This window comes from Notolabrus celidotus, chromosome 6 (genome assembly GCF_009762535.1).
Source record: "Notolabrus celidotus isolate fNotCel1 chromosome 6, fNotCel1.pri, whole genome shotgun sequence".
NCBI lineage: Eukaryota > Metazoa > Chordata > Actinopteri > Labriformes > Labridae > Notolabrus > Notolabrus celidotus.
In genome coordinates, this window is record NC_048277.1 from 4,869,058 (window position 1) to 4,894,849 (window position 25,792).

Below are 25,792 nucleotides of genomic sequence, written 5' to 3' on the forward strand. Positions count from 1 at the left end.
CCTCGCCCCCCTTGTATCTGTCTGACCTCCTCTGTATTGCCACCCCCTCTCGCTCCCTCAGGTCTTCCTCCACCTCTCTGTGCCCTCTGCCCGTCTCAGCACCATGGGGAGCAGAGCTTTCAGTCGCTCTGCTCCCAAACTCTGGAACTCACTCCCAGCAGACATCAGAAACATTGATTCACTACCCCTCTTCAAATCAGGAATCAAGACCCATCTGTTCCAATCTGCATTCTCTGTATAATTTCACTGCTTCATTTTAACTTGGTGTTACTTTTGCTTGTTGTTTTTATTTTATTTTATTGTATTGTGTTATTTTATTTATTGTGTTTTAATCTCTCAGTAAAGTGAGTGTTGAGAAAGGCGCTTCTAAATAAAATGTATTATTATTATTATTATTATTATTATTATTATTATTATTATTATTATTATTATTAATCTGATTGGAATTTTGATATTATTATTATATATTTATACAGTCTATGGACAAGACGCACTCTGCTAATCAGAGACTGTATTCTATCATGTGTGTAACTCTACCTCAAGTGATCTGAATACTGTGAGTGAACATTTAAGCTGACTGTCTATTTTCATGAAAAACTATTTCCAGTTAGGTTATTTGGCAGGTTATGTGGCTAAAAGCAAAAAAATGAATTAAAAAATACTGATTTGTTACATTATTACATGTTAATTTATTATGTTGTGCTACTGCTTACAGCTTGTAAAGGTGTTGCATAAAAGCACTACCAGAGTACAGATCGTGCTGGTGTAGCCTACTGAACATCATGACTGCTGTTGTCATCTTTTGCACGAGCCAAACATGTATGACCAAATCACAGCAGTACTGATATTGTACATCACAATCTTGTGTGTGATATTGCTTAAATAGCACCTACATTTTATAACTGTGTTTGTGTTGAGTCAGTTTGTTGTGTTGTGATATATGTTTTATTTGTTAGTTGTTATTTGCTATGTTTGGGTACTTATTTGGTTGCAGTATATAGTTGTGTTTTGGTATTTGGCATCTTACTGTATTTAGTTGTTGTTCTTGTTTATTTATGTTTTTGTATTTATCTATTTATGTTGTTGTATTTGGATATGCAGCGTAATTTGGTTGTGTTGGGATATTTTGTTGTTGAGTACTTTAGTAGACCTCCAAGAAACTCGACAGGTCAGCTATCATGACATCAGCCTGTTAAACAATTAGTCTAATGGTGAGAGCTGATTTCAAAGAGCAGGCTTAACATATAAAGAAACATTAGATGACATTAAACTTAATCACTCATTAAATATCCATTACTGCAATTTATCAGAAAAAAACATTTTACCAACATATCAGGAACTTTAAATTGTTTGGGTTTATACATTTTATTTTAAAACTAATTTTCAAACCGTCATTCATTTTGATAGATGATTTCCGGTCGTTACCTTCAACATTTACAACCTGACAAAAGGAAACGCAGAGGTATAGATCAGCCTTTAATGCTTCAAACTGGCTGCTGCTGCCACCTAGCGGGCAGATGTCCTCTCTAAAGACTCACCTCTTCTCCTTGGCTTTTAATCAAGGTTGATTGGAAATCTGACATAATTCTAACTCAGTTTTAATTCATTTTATTCTATCTTATTTTATTATATATTTGCACTGTGTTCATATATTTTAGTATTGTATATTTGGCATTGTTTGGGTTATTTTTGTCATGTGTGCTGTTTTGGTCTGTAGAGCACTTTGCTCAACTGTGGTTGTTTTCAACATGCTCTATAAATAAAGTTTGAGTTGAGTTGAGATGTGTAATAACTATAATAACTATTTACATTGCACTGATGTTATTTTGCTCTATTGAAACAAGCAAATAAACAGCTTGTCAAGATAGACGGAATGAGTAATGAAAGAGGAGACCCAGCTGTAAAAACAATCCAAACATAAACCCAGAAACTTTTAAAGGAGACATTTTAGTAACCATGTGTTCTGTTTCAGAAACCCTGAAGTTCCCAGCAGCTGACCTTCAGCAGGAAACAAAAAATGACTCGTTTGCTTTTATTAAAACAGGATAGTCTCATACTCTATAAAAAGCCTTGTATTAAAAAACAAACACACACATCAACAGATATTATTTGTAAGAGTTTTATTTATAGGTATTTACATTTGAGATTATTACATTGCTATCATACATTGTGTACTTTATCTTGGAAAGAAGTCTCCAACACTTTGCATACGACAGGTTTTTGCAGCAGCAGCACTTTTTGTGACCTTTCAGTTTAATGATTGTGTTGGACGCAAGCTGCCACAGTTTTATTACCTTTGGTTTAGAAACCCCTTCTTTGACGCATCGCTTTGCATAGCCATGATTTCAGAACATAAGAGAGGAAGGAGCGTTTAGAAAATCAGAGGTGTACATTCAAAGATTTGAAAGGTTTGTGCATCAAGCTCAAAGAAGAAGTTGAAACTCAGATGTGTGCAGCAGGTTAGAGAAATGTGACTGATCAAAAGAAAAGCGTGGTGGAAACAGTGGAGTGATGAGGGCGACACTGCTATTGCTTTAAACGTTGCAGGAACCAGTATTTATGTGATGCCAAATATAACTCAAAGCTCCCTCGTACACATGAAGCCAGCTTCTCCTTTAACACAGCTGCTCATTAACTAGAGCTTTAAAAACCACTTATATAGGAACTACACAGTTACACACTTTCTCTTTTATATAAAAAAACAAAAATTGTTCTTATAACCATCACAGGAAGTCTAAAATAGAACCGGATCATTGAGACTGTAGACGGTGTCCTTTACTGTAGGACAGAGGGGTTATCTGGTTTTCCTGTTCAACAATGCGGCATTGTTCGAGGCCCAAAAGAAAACAAAGACTCCACTGAGGGGTCGCTTCAGCAACATGTGACCGCTGAAGGTTATGAAAATAGTTTCACTACTGTCATGTTGATCTTATTACCAAGTTAAGTCTCAACACAGGCACGGCACTGAACGGATGAACTGTGGGGAATGTTGAAATGACTTTAACCACCAGAGACACCAGAGTCACCAGAGAGACCAGAGAGACCAGAGTCACCAGAGACACCAGAGTCACCAGAGTCACCAGAGTCACCAGAGTCACGGCTGCTGAGACAATGTTTACTGTTGACAGAAAACTGAAGATCTGAGTTCAGGCTCAGAGAAGTTTCTGAGGAGGGTTTGAGTCCAAGGTGTGACGCATGAACTTTACTCTAGGTCCATTCACAAGCTCTCAGGGCTTCTGACTCAACAGACAAATCTTCATTATTCAACAAAGACAAATCAAAGAGGACAGTCACATCTGATACCTGGGACATCTCCACTCAGTGTCATGCAGGATCACCTGTTCAGTTCCCCTCACTGATTCAACAGATATAACTCTCCAGCTGCAGCCTGTTTGAAAATGTATTTGATTAGAGGTCTATAAACCAAACTGATGAAGTAAAATGGACTGCACGGACTCAAGCACATTTATATCAAGTTAACATTTATATTATTTACTGTTTCAATTAGCTTTATCTATAATTGATTATGTACAGTGAAATTCACTCGAGGAGATTTCAGGGGATGCTTCAATCTTCAATGAAACAATGGAGAAGAGAAGAAGAACTTTACTGGAGAAGCTAGACGCACCTTAAAGAGGACTCTTCTTCTGATCTTGTAATGTGATTGTACACTTCTCCTAACATGCATTCCCCTCCAAATCATCAGCAGCCTGTTGCACCAGCTGTGTGTAAGTTGTTTCCTAAGTGAGGGTGTCACTAAACCAAATGTTGAAAGTTAGTTTGTAACTTAAGTTGTGTCGTTGTTTGGTTTCACTACAGAGACATAAGGTTCATCTTAACTAGTAGACCGTAACGTCCAAACTAACCAAAACATTGTCGCAGATATGACGTTTACACTTCCAGCAGCCAATCAGAGGAAAGCAGCAATTAAACTTCTCAGCTGGTGCAATGCCCAAAACGTGAGTAGAGTGTTCACTCCATCCTAAATGAGAAATTACGTTCAAACTAGGCTACGTTTGAACTTATGCACATCTGGTGCAACAGGCTGCTGGTCACACCATCACAGACAGACTGTGTGAGGTTACACTGTTCTCAGGAATGTGCTACACTGAGCTTACACACTAATTCAGTGACTCATTTGATATCAAGAGACTGATCAATCAGATAAAAGTCAGTTTCAGATATCAGTTTCTTTTGTTGCTCATGTTAGACTTAACTTTTAAAAGAAATACGTGTTAAATTTAAAATCCTTGTGGAATGTGATTTGATGTTTATGATTTGGTTAGACAACAGTTCTCTTAGGACTGTTTGTTCTCATGTCTTCTCAACTGTGGGTTCACTTTTGAAATACAGAATACGGCATTTGGACTATTTGACTAATAGTGAATTAAAAGATATTAAACAATACAATATTTTCTCAGTTTGAAACATGATCGGCCTCTAAAGGTTTCCAGTTTATAGGTGTTTTTCGACCACAGGAACTTTACCCAAGAACTAGGGACTTTACCCCGGAACTACGTGTGTTTCAACCAATGGACCCAGGTTCTAAATTTAATTCAGGTGCAGATGATCTCCCCCCTAAAAAGCCCCTGCTAGGGGTTAGTACTTTTCAAAGGTCCCGGTACTTTCCAGGGGGGGGGGGGGGGGGGGGGCAATGCTGAACGTGTCTGATTGGTAGATTAACCGCAGTGTTTTTATTCACCCGCTGTCCACAATAACATCACACACATCTGTGATTCTCTTGATTTCTCTTTCTTTCATCTTTTTTGTATGTGTGTGTACTTCTCAAAAAAAGAAGAAGCTGTGATTCTCTTGATTTAGCAGCTTGTAACGTGTCAGTGTTTGTGGAATTTACACAGCTGTTGAAACACAGAGGGAGTTCCTGGGAATGCAAACTAGTTTAGTTTTTATTAAGATTCAAAATATCCTCATCAGATATTTAATGATCGTCTCAAGACGTTTATGAGGTGATGCATCATATCTGTCCTGGAGATGTCTCAGCTTTGAGCCTGAAAGCTCCAAAGAGAGGAAGTGGACCTGGAGTAAAGATCAAACCCTCATCAGGAAATATCTGAAAGGTCAACATATAAGGTGTGTGTAACTTTCTTCTGCAGGAGATCATCAGAGTTATCTTTGATGATTACAGCTGGATTATGAACAAACATGAGCGCCCGTCATTTCATGACTTCACTTGAGATAAATCTGTTAAACAGTCTTTAGCCAGAGACAAAGTGCTGTCTGTACGGGCGGTAACAGGAGACGAGTCATCTCATGCAAAGTGGAATGTGATAATAGAGACACGTGGCGGTGTAGGTCAATAAGGGGAAGTAACACACACTCATGTCATGTATCATGGTCTGATACAGAGGTCAATGTAAGGAAGTCATGCTATGATGAGATATACACATATAAAAACAAACACTTACATGGTTACACTATAAGAGTAATACTATCGCTCGTGTACGTCCAAGCTTCAAATTCTCTTACTGTGTGAAATAAAAAAGGAAACATCACAAAGAGTGACTCGGACTACACGGGAAGGCACGGTCGGCAATCCTGATTACAACAGTGGAGGGGGACGATGAAAGGTGAGTCTGTCAGACAGCAGGCACACGATCGAGCCAACACAAGAGTGTAGTATAAAGACACACACACACACACACACACACACACACACACACACACACACACACACACACACACACACACACACACACACACACACACACACACGCACACGTCTCTTCATTCACACACTGCCTGCTCAGTGAACTGTGTTGTGGCTCTAAGAAGCTCTTACATGTGGACACGCAGACACAAACATTCAGAAGCAGACTGAAGGCTGTCACGGAATGAAAGGCATCGAGTAGAAACAGGAGGATTCACCAAACTGAGCTCGGCTGTTCCAGTCGTCTAAAAATCATCCCTTCTTTTCTACATGTCAGTAACTCTTTGCATGAAGTGTGCAGTTGATAAAGCTTCTCAGTAACTCATCTTTTCAATCATATTTTAACACGTTATCACCGGGACGTTGAGATTATGAAAAGCTTCTTTTTTTTTTGTATTTTGACTCCTAACACTTTGTGACTTCAAGCAAAGCGTCACTTCCTCTCAGCTCACCTTGCGATTCAAACGACTGCAAGAGGAGGAAAAGAGTTGAAAGAGAAGGCACATTTTTGAGACAATCGACAGTACGACTTGTAGTTTGAATCGTTCCGCAGCGCCGGCAGAGACACTCGTCTGCTGCGAGCGGAGGAATTAAAAAGAAATAAGAAAAATCATCCACCAGGATCATCACTCTGGGAGCGTCTCCCACCCTCTGTTGCTTTGCTTGGCCCGTCCTGGTCACTCTGCTGCAGTTGGTGGTTTCACGTCAGCAGGCCCATACGAGTGAGCTTGGCCGACAGGAAGGAGTGGAGGACAAACACCACTGGCTTCGGACCCGAGTGGAGGTCAAATATCTGGAGGACGGAGAGAGGGAAGAGAAGAGAAGAGAAGACATAAGGACGTTAAAAAGGGTAAAATATAGTTTTTCATAATCTCATGTGAGATATCTGACATCCATGCATATCACCTCTGAGCATTTGATCACAGCTTGCTGTAACTAAACCTACAGTCACTTTAATGCAGGGGTTCCCAAGGTGTGGGTTGGGACCCCCTAGGGCAGTGGTGTCCAAACTTTTTTCAAAGAGGGCCACATTTGATGTTGTCAGATTACCTCAGGGCCAGTGGCTCCTACTGAGACTTAGGAATCATAAAAGTTATATATTAAATATCTATTTAACAACAATTATTTTAAATGTTTTCTCAATAAAACCACGCTAACATTAGAAAACGTTATCTTCTTCTGGAGGAAAATGTTTTTCATTTGGGTCGGGCAATGTGGGAAAAATATTGTCTCATTATTTTCCTAAAGCAGGATTACAATCTGGATTTCATCACACTTCTTTTTCATGTTGATTTTAAGACTTTTCTGACCAGCACACAACATTTTATAACAAAATAATTATTTTCCTGAGTTCTGAATAATTTTTATGCACCAAATTTTGCCTTTTCTGTACAATTTCATAATTTTGTTTTTGTCTTGTGTCTTCTTTTGTGTCTTCTGAACATTTAATCTTCATCAAGAACATTTTCACATCATGATGAAAACATTCATTTGAAAACCTGTCAACTTTAAGAGTTCTTGTGTTTCTTCTTTATTGCCATCTTGCAGAATTCCCAGTGTTTTGGCTTTTTAAGACGTTTCTGGATTAACTTTAGTTTTGTTTGTGCGCTTGAAAGAGACTACAAATGAACAGATGATTCAGAAGGTGATTCATTTCTTTGCTATAAATAACACAATTTAAGATGGAAGCTTGGGGCCGTAAATAAATGGACCGTGGGCCGCGATTGGCCCCCGGGCTGTACTTTGGACATGCTTGCCCTAGGGGGGGTCGTGAGATGTCTTGACAAAATGTATCTAAAAATAGTACATTTTACTAATTTATAGTAAAAAAATATAGACAAAAATAGTAGCTAAACTTGAAATAAAACCTTGAAAATAGAAAGTGTAATGAGTTTTCTGCCTTTCTATTTGCCAGATGACTCCTAAGTTTAGAGTTAGTGAACAGTGAATTATCAAAAGCATCAGTAGCAGCATGTTAATTCATAACAGCACAGGAAACACAGACACATGCTCATATAGGTAGGGTCATGTTCTGCAGACCAGCTAAATGAAGACACATTAAATCACTTTGAGGGACAGTGGGGGTCACAAGTCTTTAGCACCTATATTTTGGTAGTCGCAGCTGAAAAGTTGAAAGCTGGATACCACCTTCATGAAACACTTAGTTTAAGCAATAACTGATCTAAAACCTCAAACATTGTCTGGTTCCAGCTGCTTCACAATCACAAGGTTCTGCTTTTTAAATTGCAGGCTGGTTGAAATTTTGGATGTTTGGACCAAAAGATGAACCATGAAATAAGTTATTGATTCATGAAAAGCTTGAGTAACATTCTCCAGCATACAAAGCTATCTCATGTGTTTCTGTCTGGAGAATAAAATGTATATAAAATGGTGTTTTCATTTTCCCCTCTCACCATTTCTCCCTCTGGACCTCCGAAGTCAAGGTAAAGGTTGCGTATTCCATCGTCAGCGGACATTTTGAGCTTCTCGTAGGGGTATCTGTACAGCACGGCGCCCCCTGTTGGCTCGACTGGCTCCTTCGTCACGGTGAAGCCTTTCTCGTAGTGCAGCGTCAGGCGAACATCCTGTCTGTTCAGTGTGCACCCTGGAAGAGAGGCACAAAGAGGTGAAGAATAGCAGGTGTGTGGGTGACGACAACAAACTGAAGTGACCCTGAAGTCACGGCAGGAAAGACGAGAGCAGCACTTCCTCTGTGGGATGATTAAAGGAGGATTCTGTTGTTTTTTTACCTGCGTTGTGTGTCTACATGTTTGGTGTGTGGTATGTTTCGGTGTCTTTAGAGGGAGTGATGCAACAGTTGTGTCTGGTTTGAAGGAAAGCATCTTCCTCTCTGTCTCAGTGAAGTCTCATCTGTAGAGTTGTGAGGCCCTTTAACAGTCAGAGTCTGTCAGTGGCAGATCCAGCACTTCTAATGGACAAGCTTTAATCAGGCACATTTGGCCTGAGGATTACGTTGCATCCATTACAGCCTGTTTTTACGGCTGCCAGCTAAAGCAATCTACTGGAGTAATTCCAAACCTTGTTGTACCTGTTAGTCATTTAGACCCAGAGTGTGTAAAAATAGGGCCCGGTTTTAAAGCACTACAGCCCTCTATAACAGAGGTGCTGGTGACACTATCCCTCCTCTGAATAATCCCTCACTCAGACAGACAAACTCTGTTGTTTCTTTAATAATCAGGAGTGGACGTTCCTCCCTGCAGCAGACCAGAGACGACTGTATCTGCTGTATAAAATTCTTCCTTCTGCAGCAGCGAGGTAATTTGATCTGAAAGCATTTCCATGTGTCTTACTGTTGCTCGACAGGCCTGAATGTTCCTGCACAACTGTGCGTTTGTGTAGCAGCAGGACAGGGAAGAGGGGAAAAAAAGGCTGAAGCTTTCCAGTGCTGTTCCGGCAGCCAACTATTGTTCTGCACAGAGTGAAAACATTCCCCTCTGCTGGCTCCGACTCCTGCTTTCCTCCACAGAGCAGCTCTCTCTCTCTCTCTGCTGCTCACTGTGAGTCAAAGGCTGCTGAATAACTCCACTGACTTTTATATCAAAGTGTTTAATGTGTGCACAGGTGTCATAGGAGGTTTGGATTGTGAAAGAATATCTACAAAGCAAATTGACTTTAATGTGAACTCACATCCTCTGGTGAGGGGCTGTTTACTCGGTTTACTACACTACAGTGTTAAATGGGCACAAACACACTCCTTATACAAGTCACATATCCAGTGCCACACCTCCTCTTCAGTCTGAGGTGTTCTTCTATAATTCACATCATTTTAATATTTAAAAAACAAACTCAACACGAGGGGAGCCGAAATCCATAATAGGCATGAATTACAGATTTACTTCAATAAAAACGACAGAAACAATCTCTGAGTATTTTTGTTTCATCAGAGCTTTCACTTTATCTCTTTGTTCATGTCTGATACAATTTTCAGCATCAATGATTCAGAGACTTTTTCTGTCCTGATCCTCTCTTCTTCTTCTTTACAACCCCCCCTGAAAAAAGGACTGGTGACCTTCAGTGGAGGATTTTACATGGAGCCATGCCCAACAGAGCGTTTTTATCTGTAATTGATCCCACTGTTTTAAATGTGTGTCCTTTCTGTGGCCTGTCTGAGAGTGTCTTTCATGTATTTACCGAGTGCGATAGACTCAGTGATTTTTTTAAAAACTTTTTGACTGGTGTTTTTAACCTTTTTGGTGTTGTTTTAACTGTCACTGGTTTTATCTGTGGTTTCAGGTTCAGCAAAACATGTAAAGCCAAGTGCCACATTTTTTACTTTTTAATTGGAGAAACAAAAATGGCCATCTGAAGAGACAGGCTGCATGTGGGGCCTGAGCTGGACGTGGTGGCCCTGTGGAAGCTGAACATTAAGGCCAGACTGAGGCTGGAGTTCTGCTTCCATAGGGCCACAGGGAACATGGGGGACTTCCTGCAGCTGTGGGGGGTTGATAATATTCTTTGTGAGGTGTCTGACCAAAAGAGAACTGCAATCCGCTGACTGCATCCATTGAATTTACTTGTTTGTCAGTAAGATTCTGTGTGAACATAAAACATTTGCCTGTTTAATTTTGTTATGTAAATAAAGTATTTTCTAAAAATGTAGAACAAATTCTTCTTCTTCTTCTTCTTCTTCTTCTTCTTCTTCTTCTTCTTCTTCTTCTTCTTCTTCTTCTTCTTCTTCTTCTTCTTCTTCTTCTTCTTCTTCATGTTCACTTGTTTGACTTGTTAATTATTTAAAGTGAAACTCTGTAAACCTGCTCTGAGGAGAGATGGATGCTTTCAGATACATATTTTTCATACTGTGTCTGGTTGACTCGTCATGTGGTTGATGGCTGTACAAGTGTGATTATTGATTACAGTGATTGTTTTTCAGCCACTTGGTGGCAGCTGAAATCAGCTGATTTATGCCTTCAGATGAAACAGTGTGACAGGGTCATTCACTTGGGCTCAGAGTTGAGTTAACTGTTGTCTTTGCTCAGTTTTTGTCTCCTCAGAATCAAAAGAAAAAACGTCTGAGCAGCTGAACTCTCCACTTTGTTTACAGATGAGTTGTGTTTATCTGTTTGGTGCTCAGCAGACTGTGTAGTGTTGATTTATCTGTTCTGCAGAGAGCTGCTGCTTACTAAAACAAGACTCAACAAAGCTAAAATATGTTCAGAAATCAGAGGAGTGGAGGGGAACTGGACCTGCTGCAACACCTGAAACTAATCTGTTACAGGTACAAGTGTTTCAACTGATGCTTTACTGCAGGGGTTCCAAAGTGGAGGTCGGGACCCCTTAGGGGGTCGCAAGATGTCTTCCAGATTGTTTTTTTTAAGTAATCTAAAATTGTCTATTTTATCCATTATTAAAAAAAATAGTTACATTTGACATAAAACCTTCAATTACATGTTTTTCATTAGTTTTCTGTCTTTCTTTGTTTCCAGACGACTCCTGAGGTCAGGGTTAGCTAACAGCTAATTAACAAAAGCAGCAGCTTCATTCATAACAGCCACATGTGCATGTAGGAGGCTAATTTTCTGCAGAACAGCTAAATGAAGTATAAAGCATCATTTTATCACTCTACATTTTGGAAGTCGCGGGCTGAAGTTTGAGAACTTGTGCTTTACTGTGTAAGAAGAGTTTGAACCTTGAAGCTGATTGAGATGAAGTCAGTTTCTAAATGTGTTTTCAGAACATCAGTAACACTGTGGTAACATTTAGAGTGATTGAGTGCTTTGTATTGAGAAGCTCTGCTGTTTGTTCAGTCATTTGAACATCACTGACTGATGGATGCTCGCCCGTCACTCACCGATGGAGACTTCTTTGATGAGCTCAGCCGCAGCGTGCGCCCCCTGCACAAGTGCTCGTGTCCATGAAGACAGATCCCAGTGGGTCTCCACTCTGAAGATGTGGGACTCGATGCCCCGTCCTGTGCCCGTCCGAGTAGCGAACACCAGCTCTGCACCCTGAGCCGGAGAACCTCGGGCGTTACCAGAATGAACCAGCCTTGAGAAGACGAGACAAAAATACAGATCCATTAATCCATCAATCCTCAGAAAGACAGCTGACACCGTGAGACTTGAGACTTAACATTTATTCAGCTGTTTTTAAAGACGTCAAGGAGTGCTGGTCTCTGTGATATGAAATAATGTCAATATTGACTGGTCTAATGAGTGTTATTATTAATAATGGTAGGGGGTTTGGACTACAGCAAGGAAGGAAAATGATGAAATAACATAATATTATAATGATAATACAAAAAAGAGATGATCTGTATGAGTTGATATTCATGTCTCAACAACTGGAAGTCTAAAAGTTCTGATTTACAGTTACTCTTAGTCTCTTTTTAATCTGTGAATTAAGATATAAGTGTTGTGTTTAGTGTCTTGGCTCAGCACTCCTCACAGATTAAATTCAGAAGCAGAAATTGAGGAGTGATGCCATCACATCTTAAACCTCCTGTAGTGTAAACCTGCAGGTGGATGCTGTGGAGGAGGAGGTGGGGCTGAAAGTCTGAGCTCAGGACTGCAGATAAAATAAACCGCCTCATTGGGAGGATTCGTTTGTCAGGTGACTGTGAGAGTGATGCACGTGCAGCTGGAGTTGCCTGCCTGAACTAGCTTTCAGGCGTCGCTCCACTCGTGCTCCTCACTTTGGCTCATGTTGGAGCGAAACGTCCCCACAGGTTTTAAATAGAGTGAAAAGTATTTTCCCTCTTCTGTTTTTTTCATTGACTTCCGTACTTACATGTGCTTTTTTTTATTTCCCCCCCAGTGTGGGTTCCCATGACTCACACTTGTGAAACCTTTGTGAACAGAGTAACACAAACCTCATCATAACCCAGCACTTTATTTCACTCCTGTTTTTGAGTGTGAGCAACAATAAACTTCAGGTACTTTCCACATTCAGTGTCAGTAATGTGTAGGAACTCTGATCGACAGTGGACCAGAAATGATGGACACATTCACAGCTGTGACAGAAATGAAGAGCTTGAAGCATCAAACAGTGTGGAGTGTGTGAAGGGGGCATGTTTGGATATGAAGCAGACCATCAGGTTCAGATCTGAGCTCTCTGAGAGCGTGAGTCGACCTGCTGTGCATGGTCTCTACCTTGTGGCGAGCAGCGGGTGTGTTAGCAGAGGCATGGACCAGGACTCTCTGCTCCACGGCACAGATTCAAACAGCAGGATGTCCTTCTCTGTCAGGGCCATGACCACCGGCTTGTACTGCTGCCGTCCGCCTTCCAACTGAACCTGAAGAACAGAAGGAAAAGGTCCACGTCAGTAATGTTCAAGTATTCATTAAAAACAAAGTAAAACCTGCAGATTTTAAATACAGTGAAGGTTCTGTGTCATGGAGTTAAAGTATGAGGAGCAGAAACAGGATGTGCTTTCACAGTGCACAGAGGTAACAGTGTATTTTTACAGTTGCTACACTGCAAAAAGCCAGCCTTCAAAAACAAGAAAAATATACAAAAATTGGGGTTATATTACTTAAACTAAGCAATATCTAACCTCAATGAACCCAGAAATACCTTCAAATTAGTGTATTTTCACTAATAACAAGTGCTTTTTTATTGATAGAAATAAAAAAAATATGAGACTTCTTTTCTCAATATGTTGAAAAATATTCTTAAATTAAGTAAATGCTAATGCCGTTATCTTTTTGGGGGGCTTTTACACTTGTTATTTGTAGAGGAGAGGACAGTGGATGGTGCAGGAAAGTGGCTGAGAGTGGGGGAATGACATGTGGGAAAGAGGCCACAGGCTGGATTCAAACCACCCACTTCATGGGCGAGCAACTTAACCATTAGGCTAAGTTTGCGCCCTAGTACCTTTATCTTGACATAATGACATGCAATAGGCATTACATTTCTTGAAACCAGCAAAGTTATACTAAAAACTAATTTCCTTTTCTTGATGGAAAGACAAAAGTTAAGAATATATTTCTCATTATGTAGGATCATTTTCAGCCTTGTAATTTGGAAGAACTTATCTGAATGTAATTATTTCTGTTTGAAATGTTAAATGTTTAAATATTAAGAGTCAGTTTGCAGTACTGTGCCAACTGTACTAATACATAGTGGTACATATTTTCTATTGTTTCATTGAAAATAAAACAGTGGATTACATTTGGCTGTCATTTGTTTTAATTATGTGAAGAAATACAATTGTGTCAACGTCATGATTTCTTATTTAAAGGTGACATATCACGCTTTTTTCATCAATATATATTGGTCTAAGAGGTCCCCAAAACATCTCTTTAAAGTTTATGCTCAAAAAAACACTTTGAAATCAGATTTTGGTCTGCCTGAAAACCCCTCTTCTTCAGTCCTCTTCAGAACAGTCTGTTTTCTCTCTGACCACGCCCCCTCCGGAAGTGGATGTGCCTCGGCTGTCCAGCACGTTGATCTAATGTTTACATGTTGGCTGAATATACACGGCTGCTCACAGACCCGCGTTACTTCAACCCTCTGAATCTGATCCAGAATCTGATCCTGACGGAGAGGCGCCTGCAGCAGGACCTTTCTGAAGGATTGGCCACAGATTTAGTTTCTTGTTGTTTTATTTATCGGTATGTAGACGTGTGTCTTGGTACACAGCTACGAACATGTAGCTATGTGGCTATGCTAACTAGCGCTAGCACTTATCCATGACAAATAAAAATCATCCACTAGATCTTCAAATCTGCAGACGTGGGGAGTAAAACCGACCTCTGCCAGAAAGGCAGCAGGACCTTTCTGAAGGATTGGTCACAGATTCTGTGTTTCTTGTTGTTTTATTTGTCAGTATGTTGACGTGTGTCTTGGTACACAGCTACAGCTACGACATGTAGCTATGTAGCTATGCTAACTAGCGCTAGCACTTATCCATGATAAATAAAAATCATCCACTAGATCTTCAAATCTGCAGACGTGGGGAGTAAAACCGACCTTTGTGTTTATTAAGACAGCCTACAACTAGCATGCCTCCCTCCTAAGCTCCTTGTTAGCACACATTTGTGCAGGTAATGAAAAACGGAGGGGGGATTCAGTATTATTTTATACAGTCTATGGGCTGAACAAGCTCCGAGCTCTGACTCCGTGACAGACCGGATATTGTTGTTACGTAACAAAAACACTGAAGTCTGAAACGGCTCGTTTCACACACATTTACAGAAAGGTGGAGAAATCAAAACAGGGGCAGAATGGATTTTTTTCATTCTCGGGGGGTTTGTAGACATACCAGGGAAACATATTTCAGGTAGAGAACCATTAAAAAGTCAATTTTGCATGATATGTCACCTTTAATGCTTGAAATAAGAAATTCTGACTTTAAAAAAACAGTTTTATACTTGTGAGTGTTGATGAAACAGCTTTGGAACAGTTGATATTCTAGTTTCAAGCATGTATTACTCAATATAGGTCATAAAATCTCAGTAACAAGCTGTAATATCTTACTGAGATCATTTAGGACCAAAACACTCAAAACAAGGGAAACACTCGAACATCAAAACAGCTTAGTGAAAAAAACTATCTTATCAGGCCAAAAATAAGCACATTTCACCTTTTCTGAGATATTCAATCTTACTTAGATTTCAGTTTTTGCAGTGTATCTCCACCTGACAGTCTGACCTGAATTGTTCACACTGTTGTAAAAGTAGGACAGAGTCATTTTCTGAGTCATGGCTGAGTTTTGTTGGAGTGACATTAAAGCAGACAGTGTGACTGTGAGTGTCGTGAGTAGGTGGGCTTTACAGGAAACAGTACAACATAACGGAAAGTTGCATTGGTGTTTCCTGTTTTAACCCGACTCAGATAAACGGAGCCACACATCCATTCATCAACACGGCCCTGAATGGACATTTCAAAGTGAAAGATCACATTCAGTCACTGTCTTGTTTTTGGTCCTGGCTCAAGCCATTTAAGGAAACACACTCTTCCTGTATGTATCTGCAGTTAACACATACGAGTAGAAATGCCAGTGTGTGTCTGCAGTCAGTGTATGTGCAGTGACGTCAGTGTAATGAAACAGGTACTGTGGCTTACTAAGCTGAAAAACCCACTGAAGTCACTTCCTTTAAAGAACTTCCTGTGTTTATATTTGATGTTTTTATGTCCTGAAAATGCTCTGCAGCTCCTTACATCACACACATACTGATTATTAACACTTCACTGTGGAATGGACCAAATATCCCAACATATTTGATAAAACCTTCTTATGAACAGAGTCTCAAAGCTGGATTTTATTATTGTTTTAACTGCCCACCACATCCTATTATATCAAGAGTAAAGTTTACAGGCTTTAAGGAACCACATTAAGCCGGATTAAATCCTATTTCTCAGATTGATCTCAGTTTGTACACCTGAAGGAGAAACCCTCAGTTGACGCCAAAGTTAGTCAAGGAGTTTGGTCCTCTCATTGGATCTGTTCACCTTACATATACATGCATGCTCTGTTTAGGTAATGTAATCAGGAAACACCTTATCATGCTTTATTTTCATGCACAATTATACTGATCAATGAAACCAGATGAATCCAATCAGTTAGCTAAACCTGAAGTAGCAGTACAGACACAGAAGAACTACGACCTCACTTCATAAAGTTAAACGTTGATAGAAACAGATTTTGCAAATAACTGAAACCCTTCATTCACGTGTGTGAACTCTCCAGACTCTCTGAATCCTTTAATGATATTATGTACTGTAGACGATGAAATCCACTAACTCTGTCATGTTCCTCTGAGGAACATTATTCTCAAACTGTTGAACTATTTGCTCACACAGTCTCTCACAGAGTGGTGAACCTCTTCCCATCTTTCCTTCTGAGAGACTCAGCCTCTCTGGAGAGTCCTTTTTAAAACCAGTCATGTGACTAACCTGATGTTAAATAATTTAGTTCAGAGATGTTCCTTCTGGTGTGTTTTTATATTATTCAACTTTTTCAGTGTTTGTCGTCCCTTTCTGCCTGTTTTTTAATGTTGATGGCATCAAATTTAATATGAGCACATTTTTACTTTTTGAGAAACAACATTTTTCAGTTTCAACATTTGACATGTTGTCTTTGCTCTATTAATTAAACATAGGATTTAAAATATTTGCAAATCATTAAAATCGTATTTTATCATCATTTAACACATCGTCACAACATTTTTGGAACCCGGTTTGTGGGTGAGAAAATATATCATCTAATGATAGCTATCTCACATGGCCTAACCCTGACACTGAGAGTCATGTTTGATCGAGGATGGTTCTTCAGCTTCCAGACAAAACTAACTTCATTTACAGATTTTATTCCTCTTTATAAGAACTCAGAAATCAAACACTCTCTCACTTCAGATTAGTCAGCGCTCCGCTGTTATCATCGTCAGTCATTATTATATTGTGATGATTGTTATTGCTTACATGAGTCATATTTCGGTTGTTGATATAATTTGACATTGCTATCATGAGTCTCTATAATAATCACAGTCAGTAATGTCCTGTCTGTCTGTTAGCTTGCTTTCATTCATCACACTTCCTTTTCCCAGCTGCTCATGGAGGTGACCGTCCAACAATAGAGCACTGTCCTGCTACTGTTGCTGCGTGTTTGCTCATGGTCGACTGAGTTTGGTCTGTAAATAACATTACAATGAGACTGGACTAGATCTGCTGTGTATGGAGAGTGTAATGAGTTCATTTTTCTGCTTTATTTCTGTGTAATGTATCAATAAAAGTACATTGATGATTGAAAATCTAAATAAGAGTTTAATAAACGGCCATCCTCCTGAATAAATACCCATACCAGGCGACTGAGTGAGGCACAGTTACAGATCCGGGCACTATTTAAACTAATTCACCTCCATAGTGACTGAAAGCCTGTGGAGCACACACAGTCGTACAACACCTGGACAAACGTCCTGAAGTTCTCTTACTATTTTGTTTCATTTTAAGCTTTTGAAAGGTAACGATATCCTTCTTTACATCACTGATACGCTGCCTCTACTGCAAAAGCTCTTCTGACAGCTCAGTTACTCCATATTGTTCAAAATGTAAACTAATGTCTTGCTGGCACATTACCTCAATAAATAACAAACTATTTACACAACCTCTCCGTATGTTGTCATTAGAGGGTGCTTCTGCAGAGTCGGCTTTAGAGCCCCTGTGAGGAGATGTCAGCAGCCACCTTGCTAAATAAGCAAACAACAACATTAGCAACATGACTAATAATGTCTATAAAGTTATATCTGTAAGCACCGCGAGGGAGGAGGTATCAAACCACTGATGACTGACACACTGAGGAAGTATTCTCACTTTTTCCAACGTACATGTTCATAGAGTGTTGTTTGTTTGACTGAAAGACAGCAAGAGGACATTTTATTGTCTAAAAATATCTTACTAAAGACTGATTTATACTTCTGCGTCTCCCCTACACAGCAGGGGCTGACACGGACATGAGCACCACATACTTGATAGTCGATGTGTCCATGTCACACGGCAATTCTCCGCCGAAACGCCTGAGGGCAGTGTGGTCTCTCCTATAGTCCGGTCGCCTGCTTCCGGCCCCGCTACGATCGGTTTACTTTTCCACAGAGATTCAGAGCGTGTTATGTTAATCTACAGCTGATACATGTTTCTGTTTATCAAACAGACATGATTACATGAAGAATAGAGAGGAGGAGATGAAATACACGGCCCATGTGCGGCCGATGAGCGGGGATCCCGGAAGTGCTGTAAATGTGGGAAATACAATGCTACCGAGCGGACCAATCAACACGCTCGATTCAACGTGTAGTTACATTTTGGAGGAGGTGCGCATTAGCTACGTGCGTAGGCAAAGCCGTCAATTCAACACAGAAGTATAAATCAGGCTTAAGGCAAGACCAGCAAAGATATGAGAGGCATCACTTTGTCCACAGGGGCGTCAAAATCAACACAAAAAGAAAGTTCCTCACTGGAGCTTTAAACTCAGGGGACAGAGTAGTCTGTTTACGGGGAGCATATGTTCACACAAAGCTCAGGGTTTAATAAAAATTAGTATGAACATGTTTTCATTTTGTGAAAGGGTCTCATAAGAGTTTAATTGAAGCAAGCCTATGTTAAAGCTAGGGTTGGTAGTCTCGGAAAACCAGCATGAATTTGAATGTAGCTTTTCCTCATGACTCCGTCTAACCCCTCCCCCCCTCCCCTCGGAGCTCCTCCAAAACGACGCCCCCCCGCTCACATGCACGAGCGCCGCTGATTATCGACCATATGATCGTGACTGATTCAAAACCGGTCCTCACCAAAACATTCTCATAGTGAAAGTTAAAAACACAAACAAACATGGCTGCTGTTAGCACTCACAACTATCATGCTAGCATTATCCAGTTGTACCAGTGACACGATATCAGGAGAAAAGTTATAACACATATATAATACTGTAACAGCTCTCCTGTTTGTTAAACGTGTTCAGTGTAGATGTTCTTAATTCCTACAGTGTTGACGGTCAGTGAAGGCATCAGGAGAGGTGTACAGTGTGCGAGTGGGAGAGAGGAGAGTAGAAGTTTTTCATTCATTCAAACATTGATTGTTGTTTTGTTTGTTGGCGTGATCACGGCCGACAGTGACCGGTTATTAAAACTCAACATGTTCACGAATCAGCTCGTCATCACTACAGCGTCCGGACGGACACTACAATAAATATATATTTTCTGTAGGACTTACTGAACGTCATTAATTATTCTGCTTGTTGGTGAGAGCTTTTTAGACTCTGATACGGACTACAGTCCTGAGCAAAGCACCTCATCAGGTCAGAGGGGACAGGCCCGAAGACGAGCGAGAGGGACAGTAAATAGAGTCAGGGGAAGTAGAGGCAGGAGACGGGGACTCCGAGGAGTGCACGCCGGGGAAATGTACGCGCAGGAGGAGGGCAGAACGGCTGGACGGGATTTGATTGGTTTAAAATTTGGGGAGCCAAAAAACGGTGATTGGTTGGTGTTTTCCCAGGTTTACTCCGGCTGTGGATAGCAGTTTTTTTTCACTCTTTTTTAGGAACACATCATGTAATGATTGCCATCAGGACATAAAGATCATTTCAACCAGTATGACAAAAAGTGTATCTAAATCTAATTACCAACCCCAGCTTTAAGGCCAGGTAAAAGAAACTGATGGCCCTGTTAGGACAGTGTTAGCAGTGTTTGTGTCTCTCCCTGCTGGCACTCCATAATCAAAGTCCAGACGCTCAGAGATGAGATGTTTACAGACATGACGGGATCTATCAAAGTCAACTGTCTATATCTGCAGTTATTTGTTTTATTAGTTTAATATGCTTGAGTGTTTTGAGACTTTGTGTTATTCTTGTCTCTACCCTGTACTGTGATGATGCAGAGAATGTAATATCTAAAGATTAGCAGTAAGCCCTGAGCAACTGAGAGGGATTATCACCTGTGTAAGATGGCACGCAGCTGTTAAATCAATCAGTGCTGAAAATACCTGCTCAGCCAGCCAGCCGATGTGTTTCAGATGAGGGTGTGTGGAGGCTGAAGACGAGGCCCCAAGGTAAGCGTTGATTTGAGCCAGCGTCTGCGGCAGCAGGGCAGCTATGTTGGTGTGGATGGCGGTGAACCAGGAGTTGGCAGAGGGGCCGTCTTTACAGCGCAGCACCACCGTGTGCTGACCGTCCGGGGAGTGCAGCTCCAGCAGTCTGAAGAGGGCAGAGTACATTTATTAATCCCAAACTCTGTAAGCCTCTGATGGAAACATCACAATCACTAAATGAACCATTAAAGGAAGAGTGACTAACTTCACCAGAAGCCAGAAAACCTTTGACTGTTTTAATTTTGTTCTCATTTAACTTCACTACTTTTTAAAAAAAAATAAACTGCTGAAATATAAACTTTGTACTGTTTGCAATTTCCTCAAAACATCACGCATCACCGCGTCCTTCACCGATGAAGACTCCAGACTGAACAGAACTCAGCTGTCAGACCTTTCAACAGCAAGAAGCATGGCGGATCATTTATTGTCTTGTTTCCTTGTTTGTTTGAGGAAAGGTTTTAAAGTAAAGCTGGGGAGTTTCAAGGCTCCACACTAACCTCATTACACCTACCACATAATACACTGTTAGTCATATTAAACTGTGATTCACATGATCTATGGAAGAAAATAAAGAACCTAACAAAAAGACTTTCATGAATTTCATCACTTTTAGTGTTTGTCTCTTTTTCAAATCACAAGAATAACAGATAACCACCAGACTTCCCATCATGCTTTGTTTGAATCCTTATGTCAGGTGTTATGTGGAGAGCCTATTATGCTCTATACACAGTTGAAGCTCATGGACGTCACGGCGCTCTTGCTTTATTACAGCTCACAGATTTCAGACTCACCATTGTGACCTTATCTCTCTGTCGGCAGGCTTTCATAATATCCACAGAGAGATACACACTTTTCTTTTTATTGATAAGGAACTCGGAAGTAAACTCCCTCCTTACTTAGCCGCTCTCTAGTCCACAAACACCTCAAGCCAAACACCCAGATCCCAAACTGGGTTACTAAAAATTCCTGGACTGAGTGGGGATAGACTGCTTCAGTATTGCTGCTATCATTATGTGGGAGATTTTTCAATGACAGCTGAACAGGGCCTGGGTTTGCAGGCTTAAAGATGTGGTTTTAGGGGCGCCGTTGGCCTAGCAGTCTAAGCGCCCCATACACAGAGACTATAGACCTCATTGCAGTGGTCGTGGGTTCGGCTCCCAGTCTCGACCATTCACTGCATGTCTTCCTCCTCTCTCTACTCCCCACATTTCGTGTCTCTCTCCAGCTTTCCTATCCAATAAAGGCCAACATGCCCAAAAGCATAACTTTAAAACATAAATAAAAACATATGTGTTTTTTATTCTGTAACTATTTTAGGTTTGTGAGTATGAATGTGTGTTTTTTAATCTGCATCTATTTTAACTGTTTATTTATTTGTTACTTTTATTGCTGCAGGGCGCTCCTGGAAAAGAGACCTTAGTCTCTTTGTGTCCTCCCGTCTAAAATAATGACTAAATAAAAAGTGGTCAAGTAAGAATGGTTAACAGGTTTTTACCAAACATTTGAAAAGTACATTTTTATTTTTTATTTATTTTCTTAAATTTATTGTGGATTATTTCATATTTTATTTAGTTATTAATTAGATCTTATCATCTTATGATTTTTACAGATTACCACTCAGAATTTTTATATTTTATTCTGTTTATTTTGCTGTATTTACTTTTAGTGTAGCATCTTTTTCTAGCTCTTCCCCAGTCTGGTCAGAACTGAAGAAGTCTTTTGGAGGAGAAGTGAAACGTCTTCAAGAATTTCTACCAATCCGGATCAAGCTTTGGAGCATCTTAGTTTCTTTTACTAGTTTAATATTTTCATGTTTTATTATCTTATTAATTTATTTTACTTTGGTGAGTTTTAACATCTTATTTTACCTCCACTGTTTCCTCATTAAGATATCATGACAGCGTTTCCTCAGCTTGTTCAGCAACTTCTTTTTTATTTCTTATTCAGTTTTTTATTTTTAATTACCATTATTTTTTGCATATATCATGTTCTTGACCTTACATATGGATTTTGGGGTGGGTTTAGGGGTTGGGGCTGGGGTTGGGATTTATTACATTTTTCATCATTTTTTTAATTTCCAGCACATTGTGTTAGAATATCATTGAAAAGTGCTTCACAAATAGAGTCTGATTGATTGATTGAAGTATAGGAGCCATAATGTGTGTTTTTCTAGTGTTGATTGTTTATCATGATTCTTTCCTTTTATGGTTATGACTTCACTTCCTGTAAGGAGCTCTCGGGTGTGGTTAACCTTTTATGTACCTGATCAGTTGTGTGGTGGGAGAGCGGTTGGAGTGAGTGGGTTTGAGTATTCTCTGTTGACCGTCATCGTTCATTTAGATCTTTAAGTTTTGAATTATTCTGAGTCTTTTTGTTAAAAAACAGAAAAGCGTTCACAGACTTTGATTTAGATTTCGTGTACGATGCGTCACAAAACACAAGCACACTGAGTCTCAGCGGCACCTTTTCAATCACAGCCTCTTCACAGGGAGTTTGTCAGATCTGTGCTGTGAAAGGTCGGCCCACATCAGCTGCTTTTCCCTGTTTGAACTGAAACTACACTCGTACAGACGCTGCAGGGTTTTCAGTTTGATGTATCTAGATCACAAAACTAACATCTCTGATGATCACTTCACTGATGTTCACTTCATATAGATTTTACTACATCTGTTTCATATCCACAAACCAGAAGAGCACTTCAATCACCATCATTATCTCCATAACATTACAATATAATGAACACGCACACACACACACACTGATACACACTCACACATTACAGTCATGTTACCTGTTCTCCAGATCAGGCATGGTGAGGTTCCTGCTGATGAAGCACATCTTCAGACTGATGACCTTCCTGTCTTTGGAGGAGGAGCTGCTGTGTTTGGGCGACCCCGAGTCCTCACTGCCGCTGTAGCTTGGTGACTGTGGGCGGGCACCGTCCCACGGCAGGTCGGCCACCAGCGACGGCTTTTTAAAGAGCGGAGAGACCTCACGGATGTACTTCACTGTGGAGGAACACACACGTGGATGTACTTTAAAATTCAGTGTTTGAGACGCACCTTTAAAACATTTCTGTCAGCTAAGAAGTGAGCTGTGTCCAGTACACTGGAGAGACCAATTTACCCGTATTAAATGCAGAGTGGTATTTCATGTTGTTACAGTATTTTACTCAGAAGTGCTCCAAGAAGCAGGCGGTTACCCCCCTGTGCCAACCTGACCAGGCTTACAGCACCGCTTCTGAACAGCTGTACTCTCCCATGAAGTCAGAACATTTTATAAAAACCATGTTATACTCTGAAGTAAGTGAATCTTATGGAGTGATTGTTTGATTGAAAAGACTTCTAAATTTAAGACAAGTGACCAGTGGAGGTGGTGCAGGTCTCGGCAGAGGGTCCAGACCTTAAAACCTCTCATTGTTACTGTAGCAGGTTTGCCAACTTGAGAAGAGCATGTTGCTGAATTTAATGAAAGAAACTGGAACCTTTAACCTCTGGCTGACCCTCAAACAGACTGCAGCTTCTCTTATCTTGTATACTGTGGGACTTATCTTTGGGATTTCAAGGTATAACAGCTGATTTACATCCAATATGAGGCCCATACAAGGTCACATGACTGATATAGTTATGCTTCAACATTTTCATGGTTAAGGTGTCAAAACAAAGTGTTTCACCTTAACTTTAGAATAAACAGAATATCTGTGAATATCTTTTATTTGTATATTTATATTCTTAAGTAGTGGAGTCTGAGATCTGAGACACACTCATGTTAAAAACAATCATGTCTGATTTGAATTGATTAGAAATTTGAACTATAATTATAACATAAAGGCGCTTAAGAGTCCGCCTAACCAAAAAAAAACTGCTATGCTGCTATAGGCTTAGACTGACACACTAGGATCCTGTCTCTCCCTCTCTCTCCTCTCTCTGCCTGTCTCTTACTTTAACTCTTCCTGTCCCATTAAAGTTACTAACCATAGACCTTTCTGGAGTCCTTGAGCTCCCTTGTCTCTTAGGTTCCTCTGGATCTCTGCTGCTGTGGACGTGCCAGACTCCAGCTGCTACAACTACTACTATCCGTCTCACCACTATCATCTCTCTCTCTCTTCATCTCCTCTTTCCCTCTCTCCAACACGGTCTCAGCAGATGTGTGTCTAACATGAGTCTGGTCCTGCTGGAGGTTTCTGCCTGTTAAAGGAAGTTTGTCCTTGCCACTGTAACTTGCTAAATGCTGCAAAGTGCTCTGCTCATGGTGGATTAAGATGAGATCAGACTGAGTCCTGTCTGTAAGATGGGACTGGATCTTATCCTGTCTTGATGTTGGGTCTTTGTTAATAATAGAACATAGAGTACGGTCTAGACCTGCTCATTTGTTGTGATTTGGCGCTGTACTTTGTTAGGGTGAGGTGAGCATTACATCGACAGAAGGCAGCTGCTGAATATCTACAGATCCAGAGAGAGCACTGTGTTGATAGTTTGACCATCTGTGGGTTTCAACTCAATAACAGCCAGTCACTCAGGATATATTGTGCGGCCGGTAATAAACCGAGCCATGAGGGAACGCTTTCTGAGAGAAGTCAGCATTTAATCTGCACGTTTGGGCCCAGTTAGGGTAAGACTTTTTAAACATGGAGGGAGAGAGCTGTGGTTTGATCCTCTCAACAATCTGCATGTGATTTCATGTGGGATGGAAAATAGATTCTGTCCTGTGTTTATCAAACCTCAGTGTTCGTATGGAGAGGAGAAACAGTGATCACACTCAGGGCCAAACGCTCAGAATATAAACGCTCCCTGTTATCTTTCAGCATGTTTTAAATGGATATCCAGGTCCCTCGAGTGAAATTATCCCAAAACAACAAGAGTGGACTCGGCCGAACAGCTGTGAGCTCTGTGGGTCGGCTGCTCTGATGGGTTCAGTTTACAAATCTGGTGCTGAGGCCTCGTGCACCAACATTTCCTCACTTTTACTTGTGCTCTTTCATCCTCCCCTCGTACTCTGGATGTTAATGTTATCTCTTCAGTTCTTATCTTCAATCCAGGCTGCCTTCGTCTCTTTGAGTGCACAAAAAGTGTGAGCGTGAATATGAGTGTCTAAGTGTGTGTGTGTGTGTGTGTGTGTGTGTGTGTATGTGTGTGCTGGCCCACTGGGTCATTCTGCTCTACATGAAACCTGAGACGAGACTCTTAGGAGGTGAGGTCATTGTTGAACGTAGGCTGAGATATTAGCTTTGAAAGGATGTTTGTGTGTGTGTGTGTGTGTGTGTGTGTGTGTGTGTGTGTGTGTGTGTGTATGTGTGTGTGTGTGTGTGTATATGTGTGTGTGTGTGTGTGTGTGTGTGTGTGTGTGTGTGTGTGTGTGTATGTGTGTGTGTGTGTGTGTGTGTGTGTGTGTGTGTGTGCTTGAGCATGACTCTAACATGAGCTCAACCAAAGATCCAGTGACTGAGAGAGCAGCACAGTGCAGAGTCCGTGCATCCTTGTGTGTACATTACTGTGTGTGAGTCAGAGTGATGGGCGGGGCTGGTCGTATTGCTGAGGCTTCAAGCCAAGAACTGGAGCCTCACTTCACCGGCCCTCCTAACCGCACAGC

The 25,792-nt window shown here is 40.6% G+C and overlaps 1 protein-coding gene across 1 annotated transcript in view; it reads right to left on the reverse strand.

Moving 5' to 3' along the window:
- Nucleotides 1–4,768: 4,768 nt before the first annotated feature.
- Nucleotides 4,769–25,792, reverse strand: part of sntb2 (syntrophin, beta 2) — a 41,642-nt gene continuing 20,618 nt past the window's right edge. Inside the window, exons 2-7 of the mRNA XM_034684887.1 lie at nucleotides 22,995–23,211; nucleotides 20,099–20,309; nucleotides 12,778–12,920; nucleotides 11,478–11,674; nucleotides 8,083–8,273; nucleotides 4,769–6,461 (exon numbers count right to left, since the gene is read on the reverse strand). Coding sequence (XP_034540778.1) covers nucleotides 6,369–6,461; nucleotides 8,083–8,273; nucleotides 11,478–11,674; nucleotides 12,778–12,920; nucleotides 20,099–20,309; nucleotides 22,995–23,211 — 1,052 coding nt within the window. The 3' untranslated portion in view covers nucleotides 4,769–6,368. The remainder of the gene's footprint in view (nucleotides 6,462–8,082; nucleotides 8,274–11,477; nucleotides 11,675–12,777; nucleotides 12,921–20,098; nucleotides 20,310–22,994; nucleotides 23,212–25,792) is intronic.